Source organism: Hippoglossus stenolepis, chromosome 14 (assembly GCF_022539355.2).
Source record: "Hippoglossus stenolepis isolate QCI-W04-F060 chromosome 14, HSTE1.2, whole genome shotgun sequence".
Taxonomy (NCBI): domain Eukaryota; kingdom Metazoa; phylum Chordata; class Actinopteri; order Pleuronectiformes; family Pleuronectidae; genus Hippoglossus; species Hippoglossus stenolepis.
The window spans coordinates 18,257,401-18,273,905 of record NC_061496.1 but is presented as its reverse complement, the minus strand read 5'-3'; the positions used below and the strand labels follow the sequence as shown (position 1 = coordinate 18,273,905).

The 16,505-nt window shown below is 42.5% G+C and overlaps 1 protein-coding gene across 5 annotated transcripts in view; it reads right to left on the bottom strand.

Moving 5' to 3' along the window:
• The window catches only part of celf5a (cugbp, Elav-like family member 5a), a 190,606-nt gene that overhangs the window by 23,479 nt on the left and 150,622 nt on the right, over positions 1-16,505 (bottom strand). For 3 of the 5 annotated variants that reach the window (XM_047343261.1, XM_047343262.1, XM_047343263.1), the window contains exons 4-5: positions 9,440-9,568; positions 6,373-6,470 (exon numbers count right to left, since the gene is read on the bottom strand). In XM_047343261.1, coding sequence (XP_047199217.1) covers positions 6,373-6,470; positions 9,440-9,568 — 227 coding nt within the window. The remainder of the gene's footprint in view (positions 1-6,372; positions 6,471-9,439; positions 9,569-16,505) is intronic. The other 2 variants (XM_047343264.1, XM_047343265.1) reach the window with 1 other exon arrangement.

The window sequence follows — 16,505 nt, the reverse complement described above, 5'->3', positions numbered from 1 at the left end:
TTTCCCCCCAGCTTGCCTGCTGGTTGAATCACAGGGTTGAAGGGTTGTAGGTGCATGGCCAGCTGGTTAGGTCAGCTGCCTGACTAAATGGTGGATTGTCTAGTTAGCAGAGTGATTGACTGACTAACAACCTAGTTGGGTAGACGGTTGGCTAACTGGCTGACAGACTAATTGTCAGACTGTCAGGATGGCTGACATCTGTACTCCGGTCAGCTGAGTGACTAATTGTCTTACTTCTTACTGTGTGTGCCATCCTGCTACACTAGAACAACAATTGTCCTCAGTCGCTGAGAGACGTTTATGGAAACAAGAGATGGAACAACATAATCTTAAAGAGATGCACTTTCTGTATGGCTGTTTCTGCAGCATCACAGCATATATTGAGGCTTTCTGTGAGTTAAATTCAAGACTTTTAAGACCATAATGTACAACAGAATATCAGTTGCAGTAGTAGAGTCCCAGAATTACCCTCACATTCCCCATTATTGAAGGTGGGGTGAAGTAGTCTAGAAAATATCCTTTGAAACACCATGTCATCTCTCAAACTAGAGACAGAGACAGTGGGGATCCATAGACTTTTTTGGAGGGCCGAAGTGTCCTTGGGCAAGATACTGAACCTCAAACTGCCACTGACGGCTGTGCCGCTAGCGTGTAAGTGATGTGTGATAGAGAAAGAGCTGCACATAGATGCACAATGTAAATGTGTGTGAATAGGTGATGAGAAGGGTTAGGGCTGCACATTGGTCTTGTTTGTAGTTTTATTGCAGCTAATAATAGCAGCGTACTAATATCTTTATCGTTGAGAAACAACCTCCCTAAAGGTCTAAAACTCAGATGATTGAATTTCAGACTTTTTAAGACCCTGCGGAAACCCTGATAGTCACATTAGGGTTAAACTTGGCATAGTTGCAGGTTCAGGGTTTTTCAGTTATGTCAGTCCAGCTTTTGACGATCTGCATCATTAACTTTATTATGAGGTTTATCTTTGGGAGCTTGCAGGACAGGCCTATGCAGGACCAGAATACAGAGGAGATGTGCTTGCACATGTTGCATATTTTAACTCCCTCTCACTGTTCCTGATCTGCTCCTCTAATCTTTGAGGAAGGCAGTATTTCATAATCTGAGGATATTAAATTGGAGCTTTACAGTCAAAAACTCTTTTCAATCTAGAACCAGACTGGAGTGTGCCTGCTTCAATAATAGAGACACTGTTTATTGTGAATGCAACAACCTGTCTGGTTGTACAAAAGCCTTGGGTTATACTCTTTCATACTCTTGCATGTACATCACACACCCTGTAAAGATTTTTTTTCAAAGAGGTCTATACAGTCAGTTTGCCCTCCTGCTGCTTCTCCTCAGTGCACCTGAATCTTATGGCTTGTCGGCTAAGCACCCATTGCCACATTTGTTTATCTCCAAGGTTTTTCCCGGTTAGGCTTGTCAGAATATCAGGGAGCAGAATCTCCATTGCTGTAAAAGAGAGGAGGATGAAGTGTAAAGTAAAAGTCTCATTAAATTTTTAAGCTGCCAAGTGTGAGCAGAATCCCCCTGCCAGGCGGCTCCCAGCTACCTAGAGAGCCGCTGAAGGAAGGGGAGTTAAACAGGAGGATAAAACAGACACTATAGAGATTCAGAACCACGTGAGGAAAGTCTGCCTCTTTACAGGTTCTTCTCCTTGCCAAGCAAGGCTGGTATGTGTCCAAGCTCCACTCATCCATGTGAATAAAGAAGATAAAGCTGCATGCCCAGCTATTTATTCCATACTCCTTTAACGTACAAGACCCTTCTCAATACTCAGTGTGCCAAGACCTCTGTACTTGGGAGTTTGAACTCAATAAGTTCAGCTCTGTCTCAGAAGTCCAGACTCTCAATGAGAACAGCAGCATTCAATAGCTCAGCTTGTCACAACTGTTCCTGACTGTACTGTGACAAAATAATCTTTACTCACAGATCACAAAAAATACTTTTCAGGGAAAATGTCGAATTCACAGTGGTTATAGTAAAAGATACACTTGCTATATGTGCGGTCAATCAAAAATCAAACAATATCTAATATGGATTCAGTCTATTTTGTTTGTGTTTAATTATTTTTTATTCAAATGTAGAGGCACATTTGTATAAGAAACCCACAGATTCCACAGAGACACCGCTGTGGGTTAACTGATCAACTAATCATGCATTTATTATGTATTCAAAAAATATTTAGTTTCAACTCTGACCAAATGTCATCTTCTAAATGGAAATTTATCATATATCAAAATGCTATAGACAACAGAGAGAGTGGTGAATTGCCAAGGGCTTGCTGAGTTGAGATTGTTCTCCTGTGACGAACGCGCACATTGAACGGTCGGTCGGAGATGAGCACTCAGGGTCCTCACATGTCAGGAAACGCCAGAACAAATTTGTTTGGATAAGCTGACCACATATTCAAAATCTAAATGCTTAAATCTCCCCCACTGTCACTGGATGGTGCACAGTGCATTCTGGGACACTGCCCCAACTCTGCACAAGTTAGCTCCCAAAGTACCCTCCTATTAAATGGACATAGTGAGAACACATGAATATTTAATCTATCCTTGGTTAGATATGAACTATGAACTGGAACAGGACTTGGACTATGACTATGACTGATGGCGTTTTGCAAGTACAGAAAAGAATGTATATTGATAGAAGCCAATCAAATGCCAGTTTTCATAAGTATATAGCAGTTTCAAATTTCACATGACACATGTTTTATTGGTTTAAATGGTGTGTTAGTTATACTCTGATTCTGTCCATTCAAGACAAAGACAAAGAGTGCTGCATGTACAGAACCTACATGTGTATCACCCATAACTCATGCACATTAAATGATGCTATGCTTATTGCTGTATTCTAATAAGCCAACAGCACCCCATTGCTCTACCCCTACTCCCCACTGAAATCATAGAAATGCATGTCCTCTGTAAGCCTGGCTAGTAACATAATTGATGACTGTAATCTATTAGGTTATTAGAATGTAAATTGCCTGGGTTGAAAAACTAGTGGGAGAAATGACAGATCTTAAACAATAAATACTAAGTTAAAATATAAAGGCAGAGCATTGTTTAATGAGAAGAAACACAACAATCTATCATCCTCGTGAAATACTGACATTAAAGCTCTGCATCTCACTGAATACAAATTGAGATTATAACTGCTTTCCCACCAGAAACCGGATTTCATACTATCTGCAGATTCGTACATTTTATTATTGTTTAAGGCACCAGCATGTGGATCTGTACATTAAAACCATGTGTCTTGTTGAGTGTCAAATCCTGGCATTCTCGGCATGTGGATGCTCGCTCTTTGAAGTAATAGAGAAGATCCAGCAGCTGGGGAATCACATTTGGATGTATTTTTTTGTGTTTTTTTTTTTACCCTTTACTGTTCTCCTCGCTCTCAATCATCAAGCTCTCTCCTCTATGCAAACTTTACCTCATTTGCTTTCCTTTGTTCTGCTCTTATCCTTCCATCATCCTGCTCCAGTGTTTCTATCCCAGTGCCTGTGTCAGCTGAAACATGCTCAAACTCAGGCTGAGCTGACGCGGAAATGGAGTGAAAAAAAAATCTGCACGGCTCTGCGGACTTGACCCGCATCCCCCCTTGTATAATGTCCCGGGACTTACTTGCTACACGGCCCTGCTGAATCCCAGCAATTTGCTTTACAGCTCTAGCGTTTAAATGTTTAATTGAGCCACTCATATCCTGAACTGTGGAAGTGTGTGCACGTGTGTGATAGCTGAAGGAGGTTGAGGGATGGCGGGTGTGTGTGTAAGGGTGACAGAGGTCTGCATGCTTGGAATATGATGGATTTGGGCTTGATGGAGATCCAACCAAGGTCCTATATGTGACCTGCTGGTGCACTTATATAATTCATACACTTAGATTATCTTAGCATCATCATTCACACACTGACATTACATCATTGTTATTGATTGGCAAATAATCTTTCACTTGGTGTCAATCACAAATGCACACATGGAAGTATATTCCTTCCCACTCATGGTATGCATCCATAAATAAACCTTTGCATGCACTGACCGTCACTTATGTACACACACTCCACATATGGGCACTTTCCATGCAGATTTCCTCCCCCCTTCCCAACTCACACATACATACAAAATGCCCACTCCCCCTCGACATGAATAACACAAATGTATTCAGCTCAAGTCCTCCGGGCTGGAAAATAAGATCAGTCAGGAAGCCTTTGACCCCAGCCTGTGGCTGTACGAGCATGTGACAGTGAAACAGCGAGGAGAAATATGGGCTGTGTGTGTGTTGTGTGTGCATGTGTGTCTGCCCTCATGCAAATGTGCTGCCCACAAAGTGCTACTGTTTGGAGATGTTTATGTATGCACACACATGCATTTGTGTCTGTGTGCCACTGTGTGTGTGTTTGTGTTTGTGTTTGTGTGTGTGTGTGAGGTTGCACTCATAAACTCTATGAAGCCAGTGTTCATGCTTTGGGGGATTGGCAGTAGATCTATTAAACTGCTGTAGTTAGTCCTGGTGTTAATATTCGGTGCACTTCGGCACTTCAGCTCGCGACGCTATTGGCCGAGCTCATGGTCATCTCTCTACCTCATCAGCTGCAGCCTTGCTGGGGCAGTACATACGCACACAAATACGCAGGCTCAGTTCGTCTTACTTCATTAGAACAATGAATTGTCTCTATTTGCATTAAAGAGGTAAGAATGTGACCAGATGTTGTTCATTGATTATAACTTAAATGAATAAATACTGTATTGTAGCTGTCAATGGTCTTTCTTCCTTTGTCATACTTCTTTATTTATGTATTAATCTATATGCATACCACTGTGATGTAAATGAATTATGTTTTTTTATTCATTCAATCACTGCATCTGTGCATGACTTGTTTTTGCAGCAGTCGCCCAAATATCGCCAACATGTGTCAGACAGATACAGAGGATGTTTGGTCCAGGGTTTTTCCAGGATCTCTGCTTCATTGATGTGCACAGTGCTCTGAATAGCTCTGTCCTGCTGAGGCATAATGGTCAACCGGTGGTCTGCTAATCTCAGCAAAGCAGGCACACTGTGCCCTCTCCTGCAGGAGCCACAGGATATGAGATGCTGATCAGATTTCTATAATCAATTTAACAGAGCAGGAGGTATAAATCCTGTCAATTCACTCATTCTCCCACTGCCCTCCCCCTCTCTCTCTCTCTCTCTGCGTCTCCCACTCCCTCTCCCACTCTTTGTCCCCTCCCTTCGGCCCCCTGCTTAGATGAATAATTCAGGAACCAATGTGGTGAAAGGTGGAGTAAACAAGTCTATTGCCTAATATCCCGAGAGGCTGCCAAAAAGGGACTAGTGTGGGAAGAGAACTAGCTGAGATAGGGAGATGGAGCGACGAAGAGCGGACGTCCAGATTCTTTCCTCCTGACCTGCAGTCATTTGCACTTAGATTGACTCGGAGGTTGCGCCAAAATGGCACAGCTGGTTTCTAGTGTCCTCTTTGCATTCATCTCTTGAGCCACACATCGGCAACCGTTAATAATGAAATCTTACAGTGAAACAGAACACCTGTGAGATAGAGTTGGCAAGAGTTCAGGGTCCCTGCTTCTCTGAGACAAGGATTTCCGAAACAAAAATGAGAATAAAGTATTAGTAGCAGTAGTATACTTCAGGCCACTGAATAATATGGGGAGTGACTGTCTGCTCGCCAGATGTCACGGAGAATAATTCTTTTCAGGTTTGGAATGCAGAGTAAGGAGCTTTTATTTTGACACCATCAGGTATACAGGGTCCACGCCAAAACACGAGGCACATACAAATGAGCAGTGCAGCTTCTGCGCTCATAGTAAATCCAATACAGAGAAAATTCAGAGGACACGCGGTGCTTACATAAGAAGCAAATGTAATCTCACACTGGCGTTATATTCACTGATTATGCAAGCAGAACTACTGATTGATGACTCACCCAAAATTCAATTATCATTCTAAACAGATTCATCTGGAAATCAGATTTGGATTTTTTTTTTAAGTACCATGTTAATTAAAGAGACAGACTATTTCTGGTTGTATCTGTTTTGGGATATGCATGAGGATGATTGCACTTTCTATAAGTTGATTAAAACATTGGAGTTTGGGAGTGAGTTCAGAAATGAGAAATTACAGCACAAGAGAGGTGGATCGCACATAACTATTGTGAGTGGAGGGCTGTGTTTTGTATGTGTTGTGCACACAAAGGATGCTGCATGCCGTGTGTATGTTCCCACTTCTTTATGTGTGTTTGTGTCTGTGTCTGTGTGTGTGTGTGTGTGTGTGTGTGTGTGTGTGTGTGTGTGTGTGTGTGTGTGTGTGTGTGGTGTGTGTGTGTGTGTTTACATCAGAGGGAGAGGGACTCACTGGCATGGTCTGGCTGCCATGGAGGGCGCTGATTGCAGACTGAGCCTCAGTATGTGAGAACTTGACAAAGGCGCAACCTGGAAGAGAGAGCAGATGCACATGTAGGTACAGGTGTGTACACACACAAACACACACACACACACACACACACACACACACACACACACACACACACACACACACACACACACACACACACACATGCAAACAACATATATAGATATACAGTAAATGCATTCAATTGAGGGAGCCTTTAAAAGCGTACAGTACATTAATAAAGGTTGTAGAATTGTATTTGATACCACAGAAATCCCTGTGCACTGAGAGGCTCTCATTGCACAGCAGGCTGCCCCACTCCGGGCATTAGGCACGCAGACAAGCAGGCAGAAGCTTCAGGCTAAACATTGCACTGATGAAGCAGAAAAGCATGCTATTTAGCACCACATGCCTGTCTGTGCATATTAAATACGAGCGAAACTGGCTCTAACTCCATGTTTTCAGATAGAGAACCGCCATGTGAGGATTCAGTAATGTTCGTTGTTCAGGAGGATGCGCTGATCAGTCTTTGTGAATATGAAAGCAACAAAGGCCAGAAACCACAGAGCCAACACTCTCAGCTCGAATGTCCTCCAGGGATACTGTCAGGGGTAGATAAAGTGAAAACAAGTTGAAGATGGCTTTTGTGGATTCACAAAGTGCACATTGCTGTTGCACATGGATTATTGAATAATTAAACTTAAGTATGGCCCCCCTTGAAGACCTGGAAAATGGATTATATGGATATTATAACCTAAAATATGTACCATAATTTGATTCAAAGCTGTAGACTTTGCCTATTTATGAAGGGACATTCTAAGTACTGTGGTATTGACTCAAACAAATTACAATGCTTGTTTGAATAAACTCAAACATAACGTAAAAACTTTTAAGACTAAAATGATGACCCTTCGTCTTCATGCCTGATTGAAAATCCAAGACTCTCTTATTATAATTTTATCAATTGATAAGAGTTTTTCAAACTTGAATGGGAAACATACGAGGACTGAATATGCGTCTGTTGCAGTCAGGCAGCAGCACTATCCACTGAGTCGCCCTCTCCTCATATTATTAAACGCTATTTCACCTAATTTTATTTCATTTCAAGTTTCTTTTGTACTCTTATTCAATATTTCGTACTTTAGCCTTCGTATCTCCTATCCTGCTTGACCTAGCAGCCCTGCCATTATTCCCCTCTTAATGGGCTTACCCCTGCGGACACTAGCCAGTCAGGATGCCCACTCAGCTGTCAAACCACTGCCCCCTATTGAGATATGGATAGAAAAAAGCCGGAGCTTGACATGACCTGTACAAGGACTTTCCTACATTAGTACAAACTATATGCGGTTATGAATAGACGTGTAACCCCTGATATACTTTGCATGTCATAAAATGTCTAAAATAAACCAAAGAATTTGAATTTGAAATTGAACATGTGCAATAGCGAAGGGGCGTTAAATATTTTGCTATCAAATTTACTTTATCAAGCTTCATGCAAACAAGTAACTACAGCATTGGTTGGTGTCTGGGTGGAGGGGGAGCATAAGAAAACATTAAGAAGAAAAGTGAGTTCATTCTTTCATTTAGTCGGATCTCAGTACAACTCTATGTTCTTTCAAAACAAAGCTGAAGACTTTCCTGTATGCCAAGGTCTTTTATAAAATCAAATAATTATTCATTAGCTTTTACTTTTTAACTTCTAACTCTTCTTGTTATTTCATTTGTTTTATTATTATTTATTATTAGAATGTCTGGTGTCAAATGTTTTAAACCAGAGACCTGACTTAGAAAGAGAACAAGCGCTGCAGATCCATAAAGAGGAATGCAACTTCCCTTGTCAGCCTCCATCCTCGCTGTGGGGACACTTGAATTGTTTTGACATCCATCTTTTCCTTCTCCTCCTCCAAACCATTGCAGAGTCAGAATGCTCTGGCTTCAACCCCCTCAGATATTTAATTCCACAACAATTTCCATAAGCACTGTAGAGGGAATAAGCTTTAGAGACATGGAGAACCACTGGTCTCTGTGCTTATTGCTGCATGTCAGAGGGAAGTGATGTTTCCAAAAGTTTTTGGCTGATCTTAAAGAGACCTGGAAGATGTCAACACCACAGTAACCGAGGAACAGTAAAAGCTTGCAGTTTCAGATCAACAGTCAAAGATTGACAGATCATAGCTTCATAATATAGTTTTTCTTTTAAAACAATAGATATGCCAAGAGTTTGAAATTAAAAATCAAAGGCATTTTTTTAATCAGTGCTGTCGTTAATGGGATTACGATTGCTGACAATATGAAGTGCTCTGTCTGTATCACAGATTATTCCTTCATTCAGCCAAACCTCTATGTCTGTCTGAGATAAACCGTGCGTCTCCATCAAACCTAACTTCCTAGAAATATAAGAACCTGAACATACATCAGTGGGATAAGAACTAAAAATGACTGATACCATTGTAGTGAAAAGATTTCTTTGCACATGTCCCATCCGCTAACATGGAAGAGGCCACATTTATTACTTATACTGCAGCCAGCCACCGGGTGGCGATCAAGCCGCTTTAGAGTAGTCATGTTGTTTATCTTTATATCAAGTCTTTGCTTTAAAAACAAGATAGGATAAAACAGTATAGTAAAAACATTAATATCCTATTAAACAGGACAAGATTTAAAAACATCTTGATTTTCAGAATTACACAAATTTGTCTAATAAACATGTCAAATTAACTAATAATCATTTTGATGTCTCTCAGAATTTTCAGTTATGAAAGACAAACATTAAACAGTGTTTGATATACTAGTCTAAACTTATTTAGTCACTGCTTGTAGCCAAGTAGCAAGTCTAAAAAGTGTAGCGTTAAAAATGATTGTAATTGCATGAAAACGCAACTTGATCAACATCTGATGCACGTGTCACATATATTTTACATATATCCGCAGCTGTCACGGACACTCACACACAGTGTCACTTCTCTGTCAGTGACCTAAATAATACTGACAACTGTATCACGGCTCCTACCTTTGCTATTTCCATCAGGGCCTCTTAGGACTGTGCACTCCTCGATGACTCCATAGGGTTCGAAGAGGCGGTAAACATCCTCCTCGGTTTGTTGTTTGTTCAGCATCCCGACAAACAGCTTCCTGTCTTCTGAAACAAACGAAGAAGAGACAAAAGAATACATTAAAACTTTGACCGCAATTATGAAGCTAATTTGAGAACACACAGGGGTGAAATTTCAGCAATTGTTGGCGGAACAGAGGAGGAAGTCTCTTTTTCTGCAGAAACAAAGAGAGACATGTTCACAGAGGCTTGGTACAGTAGAGAAACTGTCTAGTTAATGCAGCGCTGGTTGAACTCCGGTCACATTCTATTATCTCTATTCCAAGACTGATCATTTTAATCTCTAGTATAAGCGGGTCTGGTCCCATATGGGCACATACACTGTCGCTGCTGGGCAAGTGAGTGGTCAGGGGCTGGAGGGAAAGAGCAAAGAAGACTAATGAAGAGGTTTTTCTTTCTCGCCCTCACACACACACACACACACACACACACACACACACACACACACACACACACACACACACACACACACACACACACACACACACACACACACACACACACACACACACACACACACACACACAGAGAGAGAGAGAGAGACCCAAGACAATGAGCAAGACTTTGGTCCTTTAAAAGCACCAGGGGCTTCGGGCAGCACCAACCTCCTACACACTGTACTGCACAGACTACAAACTCATTCTCTCTCTCTCTCTCTCTCTCTTCCTTGCTAACTCTTTCTATTCATCTCTCCCCTCTCTCTTTTCTGCTCTTCTTTTTCTCTCGCTGATTCTACATTTTTCTCGTCTGCCTCCCTCCCTTCTCTTTATCTCTCTCTTACTCTACTAATTGCTGCTGATCCAGTGTTTTTTGTGTAGCCAGAGAAATATTTCAGTGTACTCTTCAGTGAACAATGGCGTGTCTCTCCAGTGAGCAGCAAAGGCTGGGAGACATGCCATGAATAACGCTGACTTTTCAATAGATAGCTTCTATGCTATTGAGTCCTGTTAAATGCTGTGGGATCTGATCTTTACCTTGACCTGACACACTGTGTTTACTGATGTACGCTGGCCTTGTATGATTAATGCTATACTGTGCAGAGTGTCTCTGCTGGCAGAAGATGCACTAAAACCTTCCCATTGTACAGATTGTTTCTCCAACTCTGACCTGTGAAGTCACAGTGGAGAGACTGAGTGAGAGACAGGACTGGCAGCCGCCGCTGTGAGGAGCTTGGGAGCGGCATAAATCGCTGCCAGAGGTATTGCACAGTGTCAGGGTGACCTGATGACTACCGAATATGTCGAGTTGCTGTCGTTTCCTGACCCAGACACAAGATGATACCCACATTCCTGCAGCGTGCTCAGTGGCAAGTGTGTGTGAACAAGGCGCCCTGCTAGGGTTTCAGCACTCCTACCACCAATAATGCACCTTTAAAATAATCACCCGTGTCAGAGCTTTGTCTAGGGAGGGGCGTCCCTGGTGCGGGCTCCTTATTGCAAGTGGCAGGATCAGAGGCAATGTATCAAAATGGAAGTGATGCAATGTGACATCTGTCAGGGTGGATTGGAGAGCATTTATCTGCAAAAAAAGGAAAGCCCTGAACTGGAAAATGAAAGGCCAAGATGGTCCTTCCTTTTGCTTGAGGGAGAATATAAATTCTGAGGCTGAATGGGGGGGGGAGGAGAGTCGGGGATAGGGGGAGGGGCCGGACTGCACAAATTTCTCTGAATGCTGCCAGACCACATCTCATATACGCTCATGTATAGGGTGGGACAGTCAGACACACACAGAGCCACCCATGTGAACCACGCTCCATGTCCTTTGCGTTCCCTTACTTTCTCAGTAACCCCCATGTTCAAGTAGGTGATGGGGTCTGACAAGTTTTGAATTAATGCATGACCTTTATCAATTTCATATGAGCTGCACTCCGACGATCACACTGTGAACAGCTCACACGTGGCATGTTTTAAGTACAACACTACATCCTTCCTTCAGCTGGAAGATCGCTAACTGGCCAGTCACCCCCACCTCCAGGAAGGAGGAATATTTATAGGACACTGAGTAGAACGGGATCATTAACAAACACATAACACATCCCTGTGTGATGTTGGTTCACACTGAGCTGCACAAAAGCCTTAAACATTGGTGTCAAATTCAATGGGCGTTTAAAAAATATATATATGGACACACGTGCAGGAGTTAATTGCGATGTAAGAAAGATTTTCCTTTTTTACAGCAGTAGTATTTTTAAGTCAGAGTTCTTTATCTGCAGCTGAGAGTGAGATGGAGTGGACGTTCAGAGTGTGCTTTGAAAACAAGCTAACCATGCATGAAAACACATCATTTATGAGATCTACTCCACAATCTAGGATTCTGCTGCGGCTGCTCTCAACTATAAATGCTACCTTGGGAATTCAGATTTTGTGTTAATCGCCATTAGAAACATTATCTCATTAATCTACAACACTGGCTGTGAACAAAAAAATAACACACACGGTGCAAAACACCAGTCAAAATGACACGTACAATGTATAGGAAACCCTCTCATACATGAATGCAGAGGGTTAAAGATGACATATCCCTTACTATGACCTCACTTTTAACTATCTCCCAATGAGTATTGACTTTTACATCACTGCAGCTATTCTCCAGATTAATGTCGTCTAACTTGTTTTGTGCAGAGAACAAAACAACTCACAGTTATATGCCTCCTCCAAACAGTCAAGTTACAGATTTGGTCAAATCTTTTAGGTATATTTTCTCATAATTATCAAATGAATTCTTGATATATGGCCAAATCCGTGTTTTGTGAGGTCTCAGTGACCTCGCCCTTCGATGATAAAATCAAATTAGTGCTTCTTTGAGTCCGAATGAAGGAATGTGCCAGATTTAAGGATCTCCCTGCAACACATTCCAGAGATATCATACCTACAAGAATGGGACGGACTGACATTGGATGGACAGACAATCCAAGAACAAAGTAAAAGCTGCTGAGTCTCACAGACATGGTTGCTATCCTCCATCCACCAACCAAGGATATACTAATCTCTACAAACAGTCTGCATGTGAATATGCAGAGGGACACGATTTTGAGGCCAGAAGGTCTGTTTCTAGTTTGATCAATGATGTTTGAGCAGGCTTTGGTTCCCCGCAGGTAAACAGTCCATGTGCTGAGCAAAAGAGCTGCAACTGCTATTTAATCTATTTAATTTATTTAATTCTACATTCATACACATACATCTGTTAATAGAGATTAGCCAAAATGTCGTCTGGATCTAAAACACCTTCAAAAAGATGTCAGGGTGGGATAAAAGAAACTAGTTGGACTGTAAACAGTGTAGGACGAATGGAATAAGGAGTCGTTGTCCGCTGTTTACACTTGAAGCCCCAAAATATTGTCTTTAGCCCTCAGAGGCTAATTCGCCATCAGAAAACAGCCGATGACCTCCGAGACTGCTGATGTACTGCATATATATTATGCATGTTGCTACTAACTAGCTAAACAGTGTCTATATTCTACTGTAGCTTCTGCTAACTGCTGGAGTCCACTGCTGCAACACACCATCAATAAACTTGCTTCATCTGTTTATTATTCTACTACAAAGCTAGGTAGACAGTGCATGTTATTCCTCAAAACTGAAGAAAAGGGAAAAAAATGTCTCTCAGTGGGGTTCCCTCACCGAACTGCCTGTTTACACAGATTCTGAAACCTGAATCTTTATTCTGACGCATCTTCACTGGCCCTTTGATCCAAGCATCGCAGTCTCAGATAGTCGCTGCAGAAACCTGGACTTGCTCAGCTGAATTCAGTCTTTGCAAAAGTGCAAGAGCACAGGCCCTTTATATGCAATACAGCCAAAGTATTCAAATCTGCCTGACCCATGCAGGACAGTACCTGCAGCATAAAACCTCTCTGTCCACTGACATATTCCATATGTATGGAAACTGACTGGAAGAGATCTCCACACTCTGCAGAGCACCACAGCTACACACCTATGGAAGCCTTCAGTTGCATGTGCAGGTAAAACTGAACAACAGTGGTGCCCCTGCTGCACTTAAGCTTTTCTCTGTGGGGGATGATAAGAATGTTTGTGATTGAATCATGTTTTTTAGCTCAGTGAACTGAACCGTCAGTCTCACACACAACATGATTAGTAGCAAACACTGCTGTGGATGACTCTTTTCTCTTGTTGCAGCCTTTGGAAACTGCTCTCTGTTAGAGCTCCTCACATGTGGGAGACACTTGTAGATACATTTAAAAAAAAAAGACTTTGTGTTTACATCAAAACAGAGCTTATGCCAACAATAATGCAATCGCTAAATAAGAGCGTCTCTCCGCTTGAGCCTTTACAGTGAAATGTCATCATATAAACAATTCAAGTTTCTCATAACCACGAGCAAGTTAAGTGTGATAACTGCGGAGCGTGCTGGCAGTGAGATACATTTACAGCTCACTGTGGCATCACTGTACCCAACTTTACTGTGACACGCCACTGCTGTCCTGAAACTCACCCCCCATCATGTTTAATTTACTCTGAGTTATTAAACAGATGCTTGTTTGGAATAAATGCATTGGAAATTAAACTCCAGAATAATGAAATGGCAGCGCGCCGCCTGGTTATACACACTGAAGATTATTGCGTCCATCTGAACCCTTTCTAATCAATATAAGCTTTTCAGTGCAAGCGCATTGCCCTTGTGTGGAGTGTTTGCGTGGCTGCACACAAGCAAATTAAATCAGTAATATTTCACATCTCTAATCTTCACGCCGTAGTTTGACCATTACAGCACATGCATGGCTAACGACGACATTGTAATTCTTTACGTATGCACACGGTCCTAATCTCCACACAGCACCCTCCTTTGTTACATAATGTTTAATTCCACTGCAAGTTTGAAGGATCTCCTGTCTATACTACACATACACACACTCCTCAGCACGGCCCGGCACACTGGAGACTTATTACTGTATGCTTCATGATTACAATGCAGGCTGCCGAGGATTTTGACAGTGAAATGAGACTCATTGAATAGCAATGGGACAGAGTAGGAGTTTTGAGCAACAGGAGAAAGAAAGAAAAAGAGAGAGCCGGGTGAGGCGGAGATGAATAGAGAGAGAGGGAGGGAGCGAGAGGAGAGAGGGAGAGAGTGAATGTGTGGGAGAGTGAGAATGATGTGCCTATACTGTAAGTTGCTGTGCATACAGTCCTGCAGTCCTTGATAAGCCAGGATGGATGAAATAGGTGCACCATAGGAGTTGGTAAATCATTGTCAGGGGTGGGGAGGATGAAGAAAGGCAAGGGTGGGAGGAGAGTGAGGAGAGAGGGGGAGGGATGGGAATGGGGGGAGTGGGTTGGAAGAAAAGCACGGCGACTGCCTCAGGTGCTCTCTGGTTTTCAAATTCTTCCTGCTCCGTCTCCTTCTCGGTCGTTGCAACATCGAGCGAGCGGAGACAGAGGTAGAGAGATATTGTGACAGAGGGCGAGAGTGCGCTGTAGAGAAAAAGCACTTGTCAGAAGGATGGGGAGGTTGCTATGACAACTACTTATACAGCGGGCTGTCAGTCATGTTTCATTGGAATTTGGAGAGGAGGGGAGGAATGAGGGGAGGAGAGAGAGTTGGGGAAGGAGGGGTTGGAGAAGGGTCATTTCTCCATCTGTCTGCTGAAGCCAGATTGCAAATTTGACTGTCAGGCTTGGAGATAAAGACAAATTATGAACAATATTAGCCGGCTGATAAAAAGGAACAATAATGAATGGATAAATATATTAAAACCAAATGAGATAGCATCCAGGCAGAAACAGGAGCCCTGAGAAGCCATCCAGGTTTTCTCATTTGGAGGGGAAGATAAGAGCGGGAGCGAGGCGGCGAGCAGGGGAAGGATCCACCATATTAGAGCTCTCTACTGTAGCGTACTTCCTTGTCAAAAGAAAGAAAGAAAGAATCAAAATCACTTTGTAGCTGGAATACCGAACATCGTGGCTTCCTCTCTCTCCTTCACGAGCCTATTATACTTCTCCAATGAGCAGGATGCCACACAATAACAGTGTCAGCATGTGTTCAAGCATAAAAAACACAGACAGAATGGAATGAAATTAATTAACCCTAAGAGATCACAGTGCTTAGCCAGTGGAATCTAATCCAATTGATTACATATAGGGATCTAACTAGGGCTGTGTTTGCATTAATGAGACGATGTGTATAGAAGTGTGTATGTGTGCTCGGCTGTGCATGTACAGGTCATGGGAGTGTACAGTACGTGTACCCTGTAGTGCTAAGGTCATCCCTCCCCAGCCTGTGTACAGTAAGGGATTAGCGGTGGGAGTGGCAGAGACCGACGAGGGAGGGAGGCTGAGGTTTGGCACAGCCTCGGGGTGAGAAAACCCTGCCAAATTAACTCCTGAATAATGAGCCTTTCATGTGCTGCGTTATCACCAGCCAGAGGACAGCCACGCATTTTGTCATACCGCTGGAGCCACTTCACACACAGCCCCGTTAGTAGGTTTCCACCAGAGCACCTTCAACCGAGGAAGAAATGTGGGTTGATAGAATAGTTTGTTTACCAATTTCCAAAGTAAATGAGCACTCCTGTGTGTGCGCTGTATCTTCAGCTGTCTTTTGAAGTTTGCATGCTAACCCACCGAGCTGACAGCACAAACTGTAAGGCCTACCATGCACCGTCCCTAATGAGGTAGCTTATTAGTGCCGTTTTCCTCTTAACTTCGTAGCTGTTGCTTGGAAACAGCAGTGCAAAGAAAACAATACTGTGGTTCTCACCTAAAAGCCATCACACCCAATGCTCCCTGTTGTGCAATTTCATCACCAAAGCGATTCAGCATGGACTTCTATTGAAACATAAAATACTGAATAAAGAATGAAAAAGAGAACTACAGAGAGTGAACTGACATTTAATCATATATGAATGTTAAAAATAATGTTTTATTGGGACTCTTGCTAGGTTACTGTATATTCAGTCCATAATGGCTCCTTTAACAGTAGCTACAGCTACCTGCATCCCTAACTC